Source organism: Saccostrea cucullata, unplaced genomic scaffold, assembly GCF_032062105.1.
Source record: "Saccostrea cucullata isolate Sc308-1 unplaced genomic scaffold, CSIRO_AGI_Scuc_v1 ctg2297, whole genome shotgun sequence".
NCBI lineage: Eukaryota > Metazoa > Mollusca > Bivalvia > Ostreida > Ostreidae > Saccostrea > Saccostrea cuccullata.
The window spans coordinates 128,227-150,008 of record NW_026923228.1 but is presented as its reverse complement, the minus strand read 5'-3'; the positions used below and the strand labels follow the sequence as shown (position 1 = coordinate 150,008).

The window sequence follows — 21,782 nt, the reverse complement described above, 5'->3', positions numbered from 1 at the left end:
TTCTCTTACTCTAAAACGCTTTCACTGCTTTAATGAAAAAGACGTAGTTTTGAATATTTTTTATCATAAAATCGTTGCTAGCAAGAAGTTTGTTTTGAACAAAATATGAACGTTAGTTGACAAAAGTTTCTTTCTAATTTCTAAATGAAGACTCTATAAAGATTTCATTCATGAAAAAAAATATTCTGGGGATTTTCTTAGCAATTCCTAAAATGTATGTACTTGCAAAATATTTACAAACGCCTTTGGTTAATAAGAAAGATAAATAATCGTTTTAAACCACCGTCCTTCCTTTCGGATCTTACATGATAATGACAACACTCTTCGTTGTATGCATATTGCTATGTGTGCTATAGAATCCCCAACAGACTCTGTCGATAAGTATTAGAGAAATAGCAAAGTTTGTAAAGGATATGGAAATAAGAGGTATAGCGAATGAATGAATATATACAGGACGCGAGAAAGATATTTAGCTCCTTTATACTAAACAAAGTTAATTTAAGGTGTGATACCTACTTTATATGTGTCTTTGATGAAAATGCAGTTTTATGATTATTTTCTTCAAATTAAAAGCAGAAACTATCACTTTCTATGCGCGTTTATCGAAAGATCAGGAAAACATTGGCAGTTATACCACTGTTACCTTTGAATTAATTTTATAACATTCCGGAAATACCTACAACGCTTCCACTGGAAGTTTTTGGCAACACAAATTGTATACAGTGGACACTCTGCTGATGACAACACTATCAATTTATTCTGACCAAAAAGGAAGACAATTAAAGAATGAACATGGCATAAGACGCATCAATCAAGGCTAATAATACCCCTGGACACCTTCCCTCTAGTGCTATGAATGATTTTATGTAGTTGAAAGTTACTACAATTTCTTTATGACCTTAGGCTTTTGAAAGGAAAAAAAGATATTTGTCCTCTGGCAAAACAGAAATCAAAACTATATCTTAATAACACGTATTATATCCCCATCTCTTTTTGACACAATTCTTCATAATCGATAAAGCACATCTACATTTTAAAGTCCTACTTTGGTTAAAATGACAGGGTAAAAATTTCTCAAGTTTCATTTTAATGATAGTAAGTATGCGTATATATATATATATATACAGTAATTGAAGACATGTTGTTTTGGGGCTTTTGATAAAAAAAAGATAGATAGAATGTAAGTATTTTATAAATAATATGATTATTCCATATATTGCATGTGTATACTAAATCAATTTAGAAATTACTTAGTAAAATTATATCCTTCATATAGATGCGTTTCCTTTCTATTTTGTATTTTAAACAGGGTTTTCGCACTGAAGGAGGTAGTTCTTATGATTGCGATTATACTAAGAGCAAAGGATTTGCAAAAGAAAACACACAAGATTTCATTAGTAAATACACCAAGTACAATGCAGTATGCAAAAGAATGGGGTATAAAAACAAAGATTGCAATAGAGAAGAAAAAGGTAGTCATGATTAAATTACAGTTTCAGAGTAATATCTTTTACATTAAGTCTTTATTGTTGTGCAAAAATGTATTTTCTTAATATAAGAGAATTTATTATGATTTCTGCTTTCGTTCGAAACAGGGATAATTGCTTTTCACGCTAGAATATCGACACCCCAGCAGAACCTTGGCAATTATGCCATTAATGATAGTTGTCTTCGGAAAAGTAACCTTAAATTCTGGAAACGCCTATGACCCTTCGACAAGTAAATTTAAGGCGCCTGGGGATGGTATTTACTCCTTCACATGGACAATTCTGACAAAATTAGCATCAGTGTTTAACACGGAGATCGTTCTCCATGGAAATTTAATTGGTTACAATCACGCTGATGGCAAATCAGGCAGCTCTATCCATGGAAGTGCATCATCAACAGCTTTAATAAAAATGAAGAAAAATGACAAAGTCTGGATAAGAACAAATGGTGGAAATGGAAAGTATACTTACTCCGACTGGTCTTCTTTTTCTGGACATAAATTGTAATGATTAGTTACATTAAAACGATGGCTAAATGATTAATAACCTACTTTGTGCTGGTAATTTGAAACATTTTGATTAAATCATTATTGATTTATGTTGGTTATGTTTTCTTACTAATATGTTCCTGATTGAGTTGCTTTAAAGAAAGAAATAATGAATTTTAATCCAAAGTTTTGGGCATGACCGGTCTTAAGGGGATGCTTTACTTCAATTTTGTATCTTATTTGATGGACTTTTGAGCTAAAACGTTGTTCGTTACCTCTATATACTCAGTAATTCATCAAACTCCGAATTACACTGAGCCCTACCCCATTCCGGAATCGCAGACATTGACAATATCAACAATATCAGATGAAATGCACTGGCAAACTGTTTATTACCATAGATTCTTTCGATAATTTATCTATACAGCCATTTACTTTAAAGGACACTTGCCTTTATCTGAATCTCCGTAAAAAAACGTCAAACCGTTTCTCATCGAGTGGAAATGTTGAATCACCCCCATGAAACGGTATGTATTTATCTCTGGTAGAAAACAAAAGAGGAGTTTATTCAAAACTTTCATTTCAGTGTTAAAATTATTGCTGTTGATAAATAAAATTTGTTTATATATTTTCTATAAAAACACCACGATATTTTTCCGATGCTTCTATTTAGAAAGCAGATTTTTTGGTTATCAAAAACTCTGCTCGGAATCAGCATAAACTGGTTCATGGGGTGATTCAATTTTTTTGTAAGACATACTTGTATGATCAAGAGATATTGCTTAAGTCGTTTTTCGAATTTATTTAAACTCCTAAACAACAACAACAACAACAAAAAAAAAAATCGGCAGGGTCGATTGTTGGTGACCTAAGCGCCTTACTTGTCGCTCTCCAACTGCCAAGTATTCTCACATGACAATTAGTAAAGATATAAAGGAATATCATATATAAAAAACAGGTTTAATGAAAGAGAGAAAAACAAATAGATAATTATAAATTAATGGCTTAATCAAATAAACAAAATGTCGCTTTAATTGTTTAGATGAAATTCACTCAATGGCATTGCAGGGGCGGAGGAGTTATGTCCTTGCGGGTACATTTCACACGGTGATAGTTGCCGCTGCCTTCAAATGAACACCTATTCGTGTTCCAAGATTGTGTACAAATTTGGGACCTGGCACTTTTCACCTCTGCATAAGACCTAAAACCTGGATTAACACAGTTGTTAAACCTCACAAACTACAACCAGCTGCCACTAGGACCGTGTAACACCATTTGTATATTTTGGAGATTCTCTATCTGTCCTGTGAAACATCGTAAGAGCTATTTGTATGTCCTTATCTTTGTTTCGAATTTTATGAGTCATTTGTTTATAAAAACGTCGAAAACACACTACATGTAAATCAACTTTTCAGTTGAAAATCGTTTTGAAAATCAGTTATATAAAATCATATTTAAATTTTATAACTTGCAATTTTTTTTTATATTTTATTACATTGTATTAGTTTAGTAAAAAAAGAGTTGTTATAAAACAGTAAATACGATTTATTTTACTGTGATGCAGGACCCCCTTAAAAACTTACGAATTTTCAACTTTATACATAACTATTCCCCACGATAAATTAAAGTCCTCGTTTTCTCCAAAATCTTATACGTGAAAAGAAGAAGCCTTCAACTCGATATTTAGATCTACCGACGACGTGTTGTAAATTAACAATGGTCATTTCCATTTTTATGTTGATACGATATATCCTGGTGAGTTTGAGATAAAAGATACCACATAGTCTGATGCATCTAATTCATATTTGGAGAGGTCAATTTAAGTTTTTGGAACTTGTGTCCAATCCCTTTGACATGTCAATAAAATATGTTCAAAACAATATTTTGATATTTTACTTGAAAAAAGACGTTTTTTGTTATCTAACAACCAAACTCTATGATAAACGTGATGAATTAAACTTTTCAATCGTCAATTTCCCTTACTAATATGCAGTAATATACCTTCACCACCTGCGTACGGGCCCGGGGTTTATATCTCGCAGTTGTTTCGGTAGGCAAGAGCATGCTCTACGTATAAACAATTTCTTGGAGGTAAATTATTGACAAAAAATTGATGAAACAAAAATATTAGCAGTCTTATTTAAAGTCATCATTTCGTTAGTTGAATGGTCGATGCAGTGACTTTGTCAGAAATACAACTTATCATTAAGTCAAATGCTGTCTGACATTATTCATATTAAATGTCAGTCCAATATATATACAGGACGTTAATTCCCGTTATTTTCTGGTCATGACAAAGAGCACACGGTATGTTTGACCGGTCGGTAGGGGATGCTAACTCTGCGATTGCACCTGATCCCATCTCTGATGTTTTTGAGGTCCGTGTTTGCTCTGCTCCTATTTTGCATTGTTTTATGGAATTTTGAGCTTGAATACTGATCGTTATCTTTATGTAATTCATTGTTTTAAAAGTGTTGCTTGTGAATTTGTTGCCCGAATAACAGTAAAAGATTCCGAATACCGTAAATATTTTAAGAGATATACATGTAGAAGGAGTTTTAAATATTTATTTGATAAAGTTGATGTGACACATCGGCAACGGAAGGTCACACTTCCATAGCACATGATCCCAACTCTGATTTTTGGTGGGCTGTATTTACTCTGCTCCAATTTTGCAATGTTTAAAAGCTTTTTGAGCTTGAATACTGTTCGTTATATCCATATATTTCATTGGTCTACTAGATCAAAGAAGTCGGTTCACTTTATGCATAAAATGGCCCTGTTGATATACCAATTAATTGATCAACACTTGATTTTCTATTTGAAGCATTAAAATAAAATAGAGACTTGGTGCTTTCATTTCCTATTTAAAAAATTCTTCTAAAAGTCCAGGTCTAGGAGAACTGGGTTTATGAAATTGCAATGTTTTTGAATTTTTAGGTAAACAAGTATAATAATTATTGAGTACTTTCAGTGAAGAAAAAAAATATCAGCGCACTCTCTGATCTAAACAATAAAACATGTCCATTAATCCTCAGAAACAGTTCTATCATTTACTAGTTGCATATTTTAGATCAGAGGTTGCGCTCTATATTAAATATCAAAAATTAGCTTTAAAAATTGGCCGTTTTTGTAGATTTTTTCAGAATATGAGGAAATGACGCATTTCGTGACGTCATAATGCATTGACTAGCCAGAAAATGACGTCATTTTTATACATACGCAGTCACCAAAGATCTAAGTGATATTTAATGCATTGTTAACTAAAACTATGCAGTTTCAGTTTTTCAGAAATTCACAGGGCCAAAAAAGGCAAAAGTGAACCTTGTTCTTTCCAAGTAAATCTAAAGTAATAGTTACTTTCCATTTAAACAGTTAATACAGGGTAAGGACACTCTACCTCTTTGTGTCTGTTCACATGTAAAAAAACATTCCACACTTCATATACTGATACAGAATGGAGAGAATTATTCAAGTGCATCAACACATTCTTACCTTGATTTTTCCTTTGGCATTGTATTCATTTTTGAATAATTAGTGATTACCTTAATTTAAAAGAAACTGTTAAAATGTCTTAATATTCCATCAAATCTTACGTGCTAGTATGCATTGATAAAAGCTGTTCAACTGCATCTACATCTTTTTAACATTAGCCCTTCATTTGATCTTGACCTTATTTATCTTTAATGGTATTAAGCTTCGTTTGAAAGATAGTTTTATCAAACTTTAAATGTTTATTGATATTGATGAACGTTGTTCAATGCTTCTACTTCTACATGCGTATCAATTCAAATATTTATGTGAGATATTTAATTACATCGTATTTTGTTGGTTTTTTTTTTTACGTTGACCTAATCTTTCATTTGATCTTTGCCTCATTTTTCTTAATTTTCTTTTTCTTGCTCAAGGAAATTATTCTCGATATGTTTCATGCAAACTTATGTACTAATACATTATAATTTGAGAATTTATATCAAATTTCTTAATTTTTGTTTTGTTCTTACCTTGACCTTACTATTTATTGGGATTAAATTCAGTTTTAAAGAAACTTTGCAAGGTATAGTCATCAAGCTCCCTACTCTAATACATATTTTAGTCTTGTATTACCAATGAATCATGGTCGGGGTATTCAAGTCCTATTGACTTTTCTATTTTTATATTTACATCCACTGAATACTTTCTCCTTTATTTCTAAAGAAAAATCATTGTCGTTTATCAGCCAGTAAACAACACTTAGCATGTCGCTTCCACAGATTTCCTAGTCAGTCGTTCTTCCATCAATGAAATGTTTGATGACAAACATGTACAGAAATAAAAAGAGGATATTCAATGATTTGTAGTTGAATATGGAATTTTTTTCACGAGTGGGACAGGATTTTTGATATTTTCACGAGTGCGAAAACTACAAAACATTGAATTTTCTGTTTATTACATTTTTTAAAAAAAATCTGTGATTTTTCCTTTGCTCTGTCTTTTTGTAATACAGTTATAGGCTACATGACGTCATATTTGAGCGGTTGAGATGTCATAGCTAAGTAAGGTGAAAACACTGTAAACATGGATTTGGCAACATATTTTTAGTAAATTTGACAGTTTTATTCGCTGTCAAAATGGTTTATTTATTTCCATCTATCTTATATTAGGTCAAGGAAGATTTTTTTTACAACAATCTTCGGTATGGGAAAAGAAATCGAGAGTTTTCCCGCACTTCTGATATTCGTCACACTGTGACAGGATATCTTTTTTATTCAATGAATAAATTACAGTATTTCACGGGTAAAAATGTAATAAACATAAACAATTTCTTTTGTATGAAAATTAACGTTGCATCTATTGTAAAATAAACATATAACCTAGTAGACTTGCCGCACCGACCGGAAGATAAGGGCACTCTGAGGCTTACATGTATTTTCATTTTAAGGCTGTACATGTATTTCCTTTCTCGTTACGGTATTGTCGACCCATCTCAGATCATTGACAATATTTGTCTAAAAAAGGACCCAAATATACACAATTATGAATTAAGGTTTTCGAGTTTGGGTAGTTACAGTATTTTTCTTTCTATTATCATTTGGTTTTCAAGAATTTTTCATTTGATTATAATTTTTTTCTTTCTGGCTGACCTATCAGCTAGAAAAATGATATTTCCATCAGATTTTCTGTTTTGAAATGTGTATATTTGTTTGTAATACGTCGTTAAAAGACATCGTTTAAAGATATGCTTCTCCGATTGCTACTCCAATGAAAGCAGAATGTTAAAATAGATGAAAATCTTTACATTACAATTTTAGCTAATTCAAAGTTCATATAGTTCACCTTGCATGTATTATCAATTGCATCATCATACGTCGTTAGTTTCGCACAGCTACAAAATGAGGCACTTATATATAATAATTCAAATAAGAAATGACTTGAGATAATTGTAAAATCGTAAAAAATATATATATTTTTTACTCCGGTAAAAGGTACTAAAACTGACATTATGGTTAAGATTAATAATACATATATGTAATATTCATTATCAAGAGTTGAATTTACAAGACACACTAAGAGATTTTTAAAACATTAGTTGGAACTCATTGAGAATTAACAGGAATGAAAGCTCCTCAAAGTTTTGCTATAATTCGTCATGAATTGCATTAGATCGTCCTTTTTCAATGACTTTCCTTAATAAATCTGTGGCATCGGGTTTAAGATTTTCTCCTTCTGTTACGGGAGTGTCCAGAATAACATATTTTTTGGTGACAGTATCAAATCTGGACCATTTTGGAAGGCCTTCTGAGTTTGGATCACTAGAATTAAAGGAAGATATGGATTAAAAATTATTTAAATATCCTTGAAACAATTTGGAATTGCCAATAAAATTGAAACATTAAAAAGAAATTTGAAAAACAAATAAGAATGTAGGCTAAGGCATAGACTTCTATTACAGTAAAAAGCATGCAAAACTTTCTTTTTCGGGAGCTTCGAAAAATTGGTACATATACATACCCATACTTGGCGAAATTAGTCCAATACTTAACGACGTCTTTAGACAGCTTCTCTACGGACGCTAAGTCTTGTTTTTTCAGTGTCTCCTCTGGGACATGATCTGAGGTCACGTTAAACATTAAATGCAGTTCTTCGCCATGTCCAGCTCCACTATACCATTCTGGTAATTCTGGGATGAACGGAAAAGGAGATGGTTTTGTGACTAAGTATTGGTATGTTTTAGCTTTATCATTGTTTTTTGCATGGATTTCTAGCATAATGTTGCTGGGTACGATGAACGATGCATCGCCATTGAAGTCGGTCACTCTCATACTCTGCTCATTAACACCCTCAGAAGTAGTGTAAAACTCGCATATTTCCTTCGTTAGTTCCGGAATATTACCTGTAGCTGTATTAACAAACGTTGGTGCTAACATTTCACATAAAACGCTTACTGGAACCCGTTCTGATACATTAAAATTGAAGTGATTTTGAGTCTCTTCGGATAACATTAGAGGCAGAGAATTTCCTTCTGCATCCAGAGTTCCTGATATGTAATCGATACTTCGGAAAAAGCGATAAATCTCGTCGTCCCAAGACTTTGGATAAGCCAAATTTTCTTTGATCAATTCACCATCAACTGTTGGAACCAAACTTCCAAATTCAAAACTTATATTAAAAGATTTTTCAAATTCCATCATAGGTACTGCTGCTGTCAAATTTTCTGCCGATACTCCTCGCAGACATTCCAGGGTTTCTGCTATACCGCCTTTGTCTTTACAATTCGTATTTTTAAGCAAAACGTCATTCGTTTCTTTTTCTTCCCTTCTCCTTGAAATACAAAAGAACGAAACTACCCCACTTTGGGAAATTGCTCTTTTAAAAAGTCCTTCGTTTGATGGAATCAATGTCTGAAGACTCACACTCATGCCTCCTGCTGATTCTCCAAATATAGTAACTGATTTTGGATTGCCTCCGAAGGCTGCAATATTATTCTGAACCCATTTTAAAGCCTCGATCTGATCCCACAGCCCATAATTTCCTGGTGCAAGAGGGTCATCTAATGTTAGAAATCCAAGGAGACCTAATCTATAATTAATGGTAACGACGATTACATCTCCTCCTAGCACTAGCTTCTGAGGTTTATACTGACTTGCTCCACCAATCATAAACCCTCCGCCATGAATCCATACCATAACAGACAGATTTCTATCCTCGGAAATTTTTCCTGGTACATATATATTGAGATATAAGCAATCCTCATCATTTTCTAATGAATCCAAACCTGGTAATGGGAAGATTACTTGCGTACACTGTGGAGCATTTACAGCACTAATTCCTTTGACTCCTTCCCATTCGCCAATTGGTTTGGTTTTCTGAAAACGTAGATCTCCTAATGGAGGCTGTGCAAATGGAATTTTTACAAATCTATACAACTGCCCCTCGTCTTGGATTTCTTCGTATCCTCTGACCCAGCCAGAAGGGGTCTTGACCTCGACAACATTAATCACATCCGATCCAAACGCAAATATAATCAAGCATGTACCGACACAGAGTAATGTGAGATGATTCATTTTTTTGTAGAACGTCTGAAATAAAATATGGTTTCATGAGATCATTGCTTTGCAATTTAATTCTGTATTCTTGTAAGAAAGGGTTTATACGTCATTAGCAGACGTAGTTAGCCCAGTCAGGGAATTATTTCTATGCTCACTCCTCCATGGCACCTGATCCCACCTCTGATGTTTCGGAGGTCCGTGTTTGCTCTTATTTTATATTGTTTATGGACTTTGAGATTGAATACTGTTCGTTATCTCCATATCATTCTTCTACAATTCAATATGGATTTCGGAGTTTCTTGATTTGTTTAAAGGTATTGTGAGTGTTCTTGAAAACTTGGTCTAAATAAGACGTGTGCTGTATATTATCATTATATACCTCCGCTTGAAAAGCAGGGGGAGTGGTATATAGTGATGGGAGTGTCGATATCCATTTCCCTGTAATACCAATCATTCTTTGTTACATACGATTACAGTGCTATTGTGCACCTCCCTTTATTTCGAGTTTCCTGTAGCAAAAGAGAGGCACTGCCCTGTTTTCTTTGTATAATATTGTGGGGTATCCATCCTTTATCTGCAACTTTTCCTATATCACTGGATTATATTTATTGATACATTCTCAGATTATTCATTACATAATGCTATTGTGCTCATCCTATTTTAATTTTTGATCTGACACACATTTCGGGTCTCTCAAAGCAAAACATGGGCACTGCCATATACATGTATTTTTCTATAATATTGAGGGGGTAATGGGGTATCCATCTCTTATCTGCAACTTCTCCACTGAATAAAACTTAATGAGACTTTTACAGATTCTTTTTTACATAGTGCTATATTGAACACCTCCTATTTTACTTTTTGATCTGACACTTACATGCATTTCTGGTCTCTGCTACCAAAACATGGACTTTGTCATAATAATCAAATGGAAGGCCGGGTATTATCATTTTGTGAGCTCAGTGCTAAGTTTAGAATAAAATAAATATGAGTCATAGTGTTTTATATCCCACTGAATCAAAGTGTAATTGTTTTTAATTGATTTTCTTTACTGAAAATCATGACATGCAGTTAGAGTGACCTGCCCTTAGATCTAAGAAACTGCAGCAAATTACTTTTCTGTTATCAATCCAAACACTTAATTCCTTGTTCCAAGATAAAATAATATATGTCTTAATATATAAAATTTTTTAAAGAAGTCCTTAAATATAATACAATTCAACATTCTTGTATAAATATGGGAGTGGGCATGCAAGCATCAACTCTGTGAATTGGAACAATAAATACCCCACCCACCCAAAAAAATATCGTGTCTTCATTATTATATGTTTACAAGCTTATAAGTTATGTCTTTTCCTACTGTAGATTAAAGTACGATATTGGGACATCATTTGCAAATACACTTGAAATGCAAAATCGAATATTACTGAAAAAATAAATCATAAAATTAAAAGTGATATAGAGATGAATTGAATGCATTGGAAAGAAGTTCGTATCTGGGTTTCAGTCTTGACGTGTAGTTAAGCTCCTTACATGTACCCCCCTAACCAAACTTAGCAAATATTGATTGAGCGTATTTCTCAATCATGTCAATACAGAACAAAAATTCTATGTAGGTTTACACTAGTCCACATACCCGGATATTTGATTTCGCCTGGACATTTTATATTAAAACAGCATTTGGCTGTTATTAAATTTTAAAATTCGAAAAATTAACTGTACTACATAGGAAATAAATTCGTATATATTTATATAGGTATGGGCCAGGGGGGATACATGCACAGAGGCACAGACAACGGTTGGACCTCATAGAATATCGAAATAGCGTTCAAAAAGTATCAAATAAGTTTAGTAGATGCAGATTTAAATTAATCTATATAGCTAATTGATTCTAGAGACACTGACCTGCTCCACTGATGATAATGCTGTTACGTCGTGCACCCCTAAGTCTGCTCGAGAAAATAGCTGAGTATGTCGTCTGTGTGATACTAACTCGTATCAATGCACTAGATTTTCACCTGATCGTATATATGAGAGTGACAATTTAAAGGGTTTGACCGACCTAGCTTGTTTGCTTTAAACCCGACTACAGAAAGCCGGACATATTTTATTTGGTCATTCATTCTCAACTCAGACGATATTTGATAGATCTTAAAATATAACAAAAAGAAATCTTAATAATATCAAAAATATAATCAATAGAGAGCAAATAGGACGGTGAGAGATGCCATAATTAAATCCTGTCCATCTCTTTTACATGATTATGACTTTGCAAAAAAAGGGGGGGGGATGTGGGAAGTGAACTAGTTTGACTAGACTTAATTTTTAATTACAATTTTCTATTGATAAATGTGATACCAATTATTGATTAATTTATTGAATAATTCATAATTAATCAATCTTTTTTTGTTAAAAAAATCATTATTGATTAATCAATACTTTTTGTTCTTGTTTTTGAAGTGAAATACGCAAAGTACTAATACAAGTATATGGTGCAGATCTAGACGTTTGTTAAACTTTATCTGTCTATCATGTTATAAATTTTAAATTTACGACGAAATTATAAGTGTAAAATTTACAACATGATTATTAGTTATCATAAACTGTCTTGACACACTCGCGGTATATGCTGATCAGAACATTGTATACATACAGTAGAAAAGCATACTATAAACTCCTCTGTCATCTTAGAGAGAGGCACAAACGATTTAAAGAATGTTTTAATCTCAATTCTCATTACATCATTTTATTGTTTGAGAAATGTACATGTACCATAGTAATTAAGACTTGAGATGAATCTGATATAAATCAAATAATTTTGATTGAGAGCTTGGGAAATCCCTCCCCCCCCCCCCCCCCTCTGCATCCCATGATGCCACGAAAGTGTTTTATAAATTTACAGTGTAAACACAATATCTACACTCTGATTGTCCCATCCTCTATACTATAAGGGATAAGCCAATCAGACAGTAAACTGATGAATCCAGAATAAATAACGTTTATGTCTGATGACCCAGCACCTCATGTGTTCCAAAATATTGCATTCGTTTAAAAAAACTTCGAAAATCTCTCACTAACTGAGAAGATTTCACATTGCTTCTGAGACCGAGATGTCTACATCTAGCTATGAATTAATTAGAACTGAATAACAGTACAATTGAACAGGTAGTTTTCTCTTACCTAGTTTGCATGACAGCCGCGATATATGCATCATCTTATATGCAGTATCAAGTATGGAACGCCATAATTGTCTTAAGGTATTGTACATCATATGACAAGGTGTGACAAAAGGTTGATTCAATATATTAGTAAAATAAAGGGATGGTTCGATAAATATACAATTGTTCCTATTTTTTAGGTCTGATGATTTACATGTAGCCAGCTAAGGGGGAAATACTCAACGAGTTCGAAGCGCAAGGTGAATATTATAATTCGATGGCTAAATCATTATTTTGACTGAAAAAAAACAACAATGATTGTTTTATTATATGATTTTATGATTGAATTCAATTAAAAAAATGTTATTTGAGTGCATTTAATGTACGGGTATTAAAATAGAAATATAAACATAATATTCAGTAATATATAAAAATTGCATGTAATTGAGTGTAACATTGAAAATTTTCACCCCAAGAAAACCATTGTCAACCGAGGCGCAGCCGAGGTTGACAATGGTTTTCGAGGGTTGAAAATTTTCAATGTTACACTCAACTACATGCAATATTTATTATATTATACTGAATGTTTTATACAAATACATATAAAGTGAACCGTGCGCGCATAAATTCTGCGCAGTCGCTATTTTTTTTTAATACCATCCGTCGTCAAGCAATGTTGACTGTTGCTATGCAGGAGGGCGTGGCTTCATTATTGAGCGGGTAATAGTGTATTTTAGCAAATATTTCTCGACGAATCAGATTCAAGTAATTTACATGAAAGTATAATATTATAAAATATTTATATTTTAGCAATTCTTTTAATACTTTATAATTACATGTCTATTACCCTGATGAGAAAGAGTACAAGATTTAAGATGTCTACATATATACAAGAGGTAATCAAATAGTTCAAGGACTGGTGTGTGGCACACGCACTTTGAAAAAAAAAATTTAAAGTGCGTCGATATGGTTGGTAATTAATGCACTTTGAAAAGAATTTTTTTTCAAAGTGACTTAACTTTGTCCCAAATTTTACACACGTTTAAAAACAATTCAAAGTGCGTAATTTTTCAAGGTGCGTTGTAAAAAATAAGAAGAAGCAAAAAATCAATGAATTTTTACACCGTTCAATAAGAATTATCTTTTCTATCTATAGATTAAACTACAATTACACGATATAAATATTTTAAAATATATTTTCAACTCTTTTGTGTTTGTTTTTAAGCAATGCTATCTTAGTTTAAAGTATATTTTGTTCATTGAATTTGGATTAAACAGCAAGCATAAATGCCTATGATCGTTCTATCGTTCTATGCATAGGTAAAGGTACAATTCAAGTACATATAGACAATAGAAATAATGTATGGAGAGTAGATTATCAATTGGTACATATGTAGAATGAATTCAGAGAGAGAGAGAGAGAGAGAGAGAGAGAGAGAGAGAGAGAGATAAGAGAGAGAGTAAAAGAAATGAATAGAAAAAAATAATAATAATATAAAATATATTAGAAAAACATATGTGTTTGAACAATTGTTGTTGACCCAGAGTAGGAAACATTCCCTACAAAGTAGCTTACCTAAAATAAAATCTCATTTTCCATATAATATTATAATTAACTAAAATTTTAATTAAAACATCTTAGAGTTTCTTATGAAGGTATGAACATGACTAAAAAATAAAAAAAATATATATTATCCAGACTTAGTGAATCAACACCATATAATATATTTTCTATATTAATTGGTATGTAATTTTCATTCATGTATTTAATCAGCATAAGTCGTTGTGAGGCATAATGTTGACAATACAAGTAAAAATGCAATAAGTTCTCGTTTTGATATCCAAAATTTGTACATATTGGTGTTTCTTTTAGGTGGTCTTTTAGCCGCGACTGTCTCTAAGCTGGTTTAACGGAGAAAACATGATATAAGCATTTATCAACTAATAATTATGAAAACTTATCCGTGTGGTGTTTTTATTTATGTACTATTTTTTTATTTCAGCTCCTGTTAAGTTTTATACAATATTAAATTTTTTTTTTCTTGAATAAGCATTCATTCATTATTTAATGATACATGATAGGTTTTATTTATATGCACGGTTCATTGTCCTGACCCGTTTCCTTCCGGGAGGATGTCCAGTCCGTACATGACCGTAATACCTTCAACCAGAGCAGGACATATGAACATGTATCAATAAAACTTAGATTTAATCCTCCTAAAGTTTATCACAACGAGACACCAGGATGGGTAATAATCACACAAAGGTAAACGAAAAGCCATTTTTTAAGTATAAGCAATGGTTACCGGTGATAAAAAAACAAACTATACACTTTTTTAATAATGATTTTTTTTTAATAAAGATTTCCTTGAACACTAGTGCAATTTATATTGTAGCTTTTATATTAGTTTACATGTATATAAATATTTTTTTCGTATATTCAATGCAAGTACCAGTATATAAATGTTTCTAGATCTAATATTTTGTCTTTAATTACATGTTGCAAGGCCTCCAATACTTTGAATGCAAAATCATTAATCTAGACTGTATTACATGTACTTTAAACCATGCAACATGCGAGAAATATCCGCGAGTTTCGCGAGGTACTTTTACTCGTGAGTATTTATCGACGCGAACAAGTTATTTTGCTTTGTAATTATAGAGAATGTTTCCTCTGTCACGGAAATTAATCGTCGACGATTGGTTTTAAACTGACGAATCGCGAATAAAAGATGACGCGAATAATAGTTGGTTTACAGTATTATATACGAACTGTAAATTACAATTTTGCCTTTCAAGACAATCACTAGAATTAAAACAGATTTCTGAAACGTTAAATATTTAAAAAAAAAACACATACATTTATCTTTTATTAAAAATGATAATTGGTAAGATTTCATAAAAATTATTATGAGTCTTTAAAAATGTAAAAAGCATACCGATCGAAAAACAAAGTTGTCTGATGACTTAAGCTTATTCCTTCGGGTCATTTTGCTTCGTAACAATCGTAACAAGTACAAAGAGAATACAAAGTATTTACATCAATTTGTTCACTTTTAAAAAAAACTAATTTATAATCATTATTATCCAGAAAACAAAGGAAAGGGGGTCCATTCCATCCTCTATCCCTCTTAAGGCAACAGTTACTCAGGAAGACGCACCTGCTACATGTAAGGTGTTAAAAGAAGATATTAAGGCATGCATTAAAAATGGCAATACGCCCTTGTTAATAGCCGATGAAAGCGAGGATAGCTGGCAGACTTTTCAGGAGCTACAAGACCAAAATATTTTTCTTATGGACTGTCATTTTCTAAAGGAGGAAACGGTAATGCAAAAACAAAAGAATTTGCAGCTAATTAAAGTTAAGATTTATTTATGATTTTGTAGTTTTGTTTTGTTTGATTATTTTATTTTATTTTTGGGGTGGATGAGGATGGGTAGGATATGATTTTACATGAGCATGTGGTTTTTAAACTTACTGAATTAAGTTAATTCCGTTAGATTAATAACAAAGAAATAGCATTTAAAATTAAATAATTTCTGAAAAATATTACTGTAAGACATTGATGTTTAATCATGTAAGCTCATTTTATAGATAATTTTCAGATGAAGATGAACATTAGAATATCTACTCAACCAAAGGTTTTGTCAGAAAATGAAAACGTAAGTATTTTATCAAGCTTATCATTGTTTAATATTTATTATCCCACAGATTAGATACTATTTTAACAATCATGTCTTATTCAAGTTTAATAAAATTCACAAAACAGCCTTAATGATGTACTCGACTTTTTCCTTTTTGAATTATTTAATTATTCTTTTCCTTGTTTTTGTTTATTCAGCAAAGTATCAATAAGCTATACAAACGTTTGCAAGGTGGAATCGGAAAGAAAACAAAACTACAGAGGAAAGAATTCGAAAACTGGGGCCAAACGGTAACTGCGAGTGTGTTTTATTGTGAACCTACATCAAAACGGGAAATTCAGAAGGTAATTCTTGCTGCGGCGAAGAACGGGGTTGGTGTGCGTGGTGTAGGTGGTAGTCACACGTGGGCTCCTGTCATCTGTGACGATAATCAGATTTTGATGAATTTTACCAAGTTACAGAGTGATTACAGACATGGACACAAGATTAGAATAGCAAACGTAAGAATGCATTCTGACATACTAGTAGTTAAAACTGAAGAAAATATTCGTTTGTCTTCTATGGCAAAAAATGATTATGTTATCATAAGAGTATTTTCAAATATTAAAGGAAATTTGAAAAAAATTCAACGAATATCTATACCAATAGATAAAAGAGCTTTTAGAATACAAATTACTGCAGTCCAACAATAATAAATCTTCATGCATTTCACAGAAGTCACGCAACGAAGTAGATGTTATGTCAGGAGTAAAAACATCAGAGCTTAAGGAATTTCAGCTGAAACATAAACTTAACCTTCCACTAACTGTAATGGCGGATCATTTTGATGTGGTGGGGACAATTTCTGTTGGAGCACACGTAAGTCTCTCTCTCTCTCTCTCTCTCTCTTTCGTTGATAATATCCCTATTGAACTTTCATTTTCAATGCAGGGTGCTGGAATAAATGGGAAAAGCATCAGCGATTACATAGTAAAGATGCGCGTTTTTGACAGCAGAGGCCAACTAAGGACTTACACTCTTAAGAACAAGAGCATGTTTAACGCAGTAAGCGTCAGCTTCGGTTGCTTTGGTATTATTTACGACGTCACTTTTAAGGTATGCTATAAAGAAATAAATGTCCTGCCTAAAATACTATTCAATAAAATCAAATAACAGGAAATGCTTCACAGATGAATCATGTTCATCAAATAACATAAAATGCTTTACATTCTACACTGTATATGCAATCTAACAGTATATCGTAGCATTTTAATTTTACAGATGGAAAAAGAAATAGTTGTGAAGACACAAAATATGTATTGCAGTTTACGGGATGTATTCTACAATGCTGAAAAGATCAAGTCTTTAGCGGAAGAAAACTGGTCCACCCAGATTTTCTGGTTCCCCTACAACTCAGTCAGTTTACTTGACTACGAGCCTAAGAATGACGACTTATGGATACGGTTAATAAATAAAGCGCCATCTAACGTCGACTGTAAGGATTTTGGATTTTATCTTTGGCAAAGTTCAAAAGACAAGATTTCGCAAAAATCATTGGCTGCTGTGTCGCCATTACTTGCTGAAAATACAGAATTAACGCCATATTTATCCTGGGCTGCTTTCAAGTCATTAAAATACGTCCTCTACCCAAGTGGCCAAGTGTACCAAGAGCTTCCACATGCCATACACTATAGGTCAGTGTAGTAGACACACACAAACATTAAGAAACTACCCAATTCTTTTCTCTTTATGACTTAAAAAAAACGAAATCAAGGGTCAAAGTAAGCTTTCTGACTTAATGCGTTTTTCGCCTGTCAACTAACGTCTGATTACCTTTTTAAGAAATACTTTTTTTAACAAACTTGCAACAACTTATCTATAATCAAAAGATTAAAAGGGTCAATCTTTAATTAAAGTAGACTATCGGGGATTTTTAAAGGTAAGCTTTTTAAAAAGAAAAGAAAATATGAACTTGATCAATTGTATAACTTGACTCCAAGCAAGAATCTTAGCCAACATTGTAACTCTAACCCTAACTTAAGAATACACATATTCAGATAAGTCGAATTGACTTGAAATCACAAGACAAATTCTTTACAAAAACGATAAAAATAAGTGTAAATTGAAGTATGATCGAATCGAAAACATATGGGGGTTTGTTTGATTCAGAATGGGAGAAAAAAGGGATCCAGAATGATACATTTGAAATTTTTCTTTTAATTGGAATATTTAGAAAAAAGTATTGTTGATGGAAAATCTTCTTGATAGAATAAGTTTGATTAGTTGTGATCCATGTGACTAATGTCACCAAAGGATCAGGTGTCAAGTATTCATCTTCATATATTTTTCTTAATGTGTACGTATTATACAGGTTATTTTAATAGAAAATTATTACTTTTTTTATTTTGCATATCCAATGCGGTTTATTATATAAAAGATTAGCTGAAAATCAAATTTACTATTTCTACATAATTATGTAAATGTAGCTATGAGAAACAAATGATATATGTACATGTATATATTAGATACATATATAATTTGATAGTCACGAACTGTTATAGGAAATTAATATAAAGAAAGAAAATTACTATTTAATTAACTAGCTAAATTTTATGTATAACTTATTTAACTTCGGTTTAAAACTATTTGTTTACACTCAATTTTTGTTCTAGAACACACATTGCTGACGCCCCTGTACATGATATGGAGTTTATCTTTGACCACAAAGGCGATTATAACAAGGTCCTAGAAATCATTCAAGTTGTGGTGGAGAAAACAGACCATTATGAAGAAAAAGAGGAATATCCATTGAACTTATGTCTTGAAATGCGTTTTATGGCATACAGGTAATTCTTTGCTTTATATTATTATCATTGAAATAAAATAAAGCTGTCTCATTGTATTTCATGGATATACGAATAATGTTTTTTGATGAATGTTTCAGTGATATGTACCTTGGATGTGGAAATGTAGGCAATCCCGCCAATGGCGGTTCTGGCCATGTGTTCTGTATCGAAATAATTAGCGTTACTGGTACAAAAGGATGGGAGAAGTTCAGTATAGATGTAGGGAGAGAGTGGATGGCCCTGGGAGGCGTTCCTCACCTAGCAAAACAGTGGGACTATCTACCTGGTATCCACAGGCACATCCAGGAGGTATACCTCTATAGAAAAAATATTACTGTCAATAGTGTCCGCAAAATATGTCCCCTTTTGTTTTTCAGCAACGTATTCAAGATAAATGAATATTATGTATTTTTTTGTAATAATCAACGGTTTTATTCCCATAGTGTCCCCTGACATATTCTTGAAATATGATTAAAAGTGAAAATCAAATAAATATAAGATTAGCTCGGTATTAAACACTTATAATTAAAATTCGTGTAGATAAAATTGAATGTAATGAGCAATACATGTTTTATTAAAGAAAAAATCTACAATGTACCTTATTTGCTGCAACACACACAAAAAGGATTGTTACATTATGTGATCTATCCTGGTATTTGTGTCAATATTTCGTTAGAATGAAAATTCTATCTTTTAGTTACCATGGCAACATCATTCATCAAAATAAAAAAAAACAGAAAAAAGACAATTATGTATAATACCGTATATTTAGCTGAAATATCCACTAAACATTTTTATGAAAAAATAAAAATAGCAAAAAAATTTTTTTTTTAGCTTTTCATTGAAAGAATTACCTTTGGTTATGATTTAAATTGATATATCTTTACTTTATCATTTTATATATATTTCTAATTTTATAAATTACATTTTAGAAAATGTGCCTGGAGTTAAAGACTTTTAAAGAACAACTAGAAACATCAAAAGCGGATCCCCGCGGCATGTTTCTCAACAAAGGCTTAAAGCAGTTATTGAATCTGTGAAAATATGTACACATAAATGACTGATCAATTGTGTGCTACGTATGTAAAATATTTTGAATGAGAACAACAATTATGACTAATTTATTTGTAATTTCGAAAACATTTCACAATACAAAAGTAACACTTTAGATTTTGTATGTACGTACATTTATATAATTATAATGAAATCATCAATACCAGAAGTAACGGAGAGAGTAAGGGGAATGGGAGACGTGGCCTCTAGTACATTTGCCAAAATTATGAATGTTCTAGGAATATCATCGAATATTTAATGACTCGCCTATCGCTTGCATTGGACTTACCAAGTTTTTACTGATGGTCTCGAGAACATTTTCCGTATACCGGTAATTCTCGATTCAAGTAAAGAAACTGAAATATTTATTTCATATTGTCTTTTGGACTCAAAAGTTTTACCCTAGGTGAATATTGTGATTCAAATTAGATTTATTTTTTAAGAGGAATATTTACATGCATACTCATAAATACAATTGGATAGATTCAGGCGATTTATTGACAAGAAAGTTGATGACACAAGGATATCAACATTCATGTCTTAGAATAAAAAAGAAGATTCAAACTTTGATGGTCAAAGCCCGACCCTTTTAGAGAAGAAACTGTATTTTGTTTTTAAAGATTACCAACACGCGACAATCAACACAAGACAACGGACAAAACGAACAAAACAGATAATTAGGGTTTACAATACAAGTATGACAAGTATGACTCGGGTGGCCTAAAAATAAAAAAGACAGAGTACAAAATATTTATTTTTCGTGTTTACGTTAACGTTGTTTGTGATCTAGATGGTAAGAACAATAGAATAAAAAGAAAAAATCTGCACATTTTGAGAGCTGCCTTGAAGATATCAGGACTTAGAAGATTGTGAGCTCGAGTTGCATGTAAGTATTTTAAAAAAGATAAAGAAGATGGGGGTTTTGCAAATATATAATCTAGTTTCTTAGCTCTGCAAAACGACTGCTTTCGCGAAACATCAAGTAAAAAGCAAAATAAATAAATAAATAAAAAAAAAAAAAAAAACATAATTTTTTTTAAATAAATGACGAAGAAAAGCAAAACATAGATAACGATATTAAAAATGAGAGTCAACAAATACTGAGTACTACACATTTCAGGCAAATTGTAAACTCTCTGAACCTATGACATCACAATTATAACGTGATGTATATGGGAAATAAGGAGAGAAGGACTGGAAAAATTCCGCACACCAGAGTGACTGTCCTTTATGGTTAACAGTCAAATGGTGATCACATGATGTCCAACAGCTTTTCTGATTTGTTAAACACAAACAAGTAAAGGGAAGATCGTGAAAGTTGTTATTTAAGGAGGCTCATTACACCACTTTTTGATGACGTACTACACAAAAAAATACACCTCCATTATGTAGACCGGTTCGCTCAGGGGACGAGTAATATAGTTACCTCTAAAATATGACCCTGACCTTTAAAACGCTTTAAAAATAGATGATACAATACATGCGGTGCTGTAAACAGTGAAAAATAAAGTAACGGATTCATTATGCATAAACCAAGAAGAATTGCTTTTAGGCAGAAACAAAAGAAAGCAACAGTCAAATCTTCGGCAAACAAGTA

General features: G+C 32.1%; 2 protein-coding genes across 2 annotated transcripts; one reads left to right on the top strand and one right to left on the bottom strand.

The window, feature by feature from the left end:
- Positions 1-7,434: 7,434 nt before the first annotated feature.
- LOC134263472 (carboxylesterase 1C-like) lies at positions 7,435-9,521 on the bottom strand. The gene is made up of 2 exons (XM_062745821.1): positions 7,967-9,521; positions 7,435-7,767 (listed from the first exon to the last, which is right to left on the bottom strand). Exons 1-2 carry the CDS (start codon positions 9,517-9,519, stop codon positions 7,593-7,595), a joined length of 1,728 nt encoding a protein of 575 aa, XP_062601805.1. The 5' UTR covers positions 9,520-9,521; the 3' UTR covers positions 7,435-7,592.
- Positions 9,522-14,907: 5,386 nt separating this feature from the next.
- LOC134263474 (L-gulonolactone oxidase-like) lies at positions 14,908-20,172 on the top strand. Its single transcript, XM_062745824.1, has 9 exons — positions 14,908-14,928; positions 15,754-16,023; positions 16,505-16,807; positions 17,022-17,165; positions 17,238-17,402; positions 17,568-17,980; positions 18,959-19,132; positions 19,231-19,441; positions 20,065-20,172. The coding sequence occupies exons 1-9, from the start codon at positions 14,908-14,910 to the stop codon at positions 20,170-20,172; spliced, it is 1,809 nt and encodes a 602-aa protein (XP_062601808.1).
- The last annotated feature ends 1,610 nt before the right edge of the window (positions 20,173-21,782 follow it).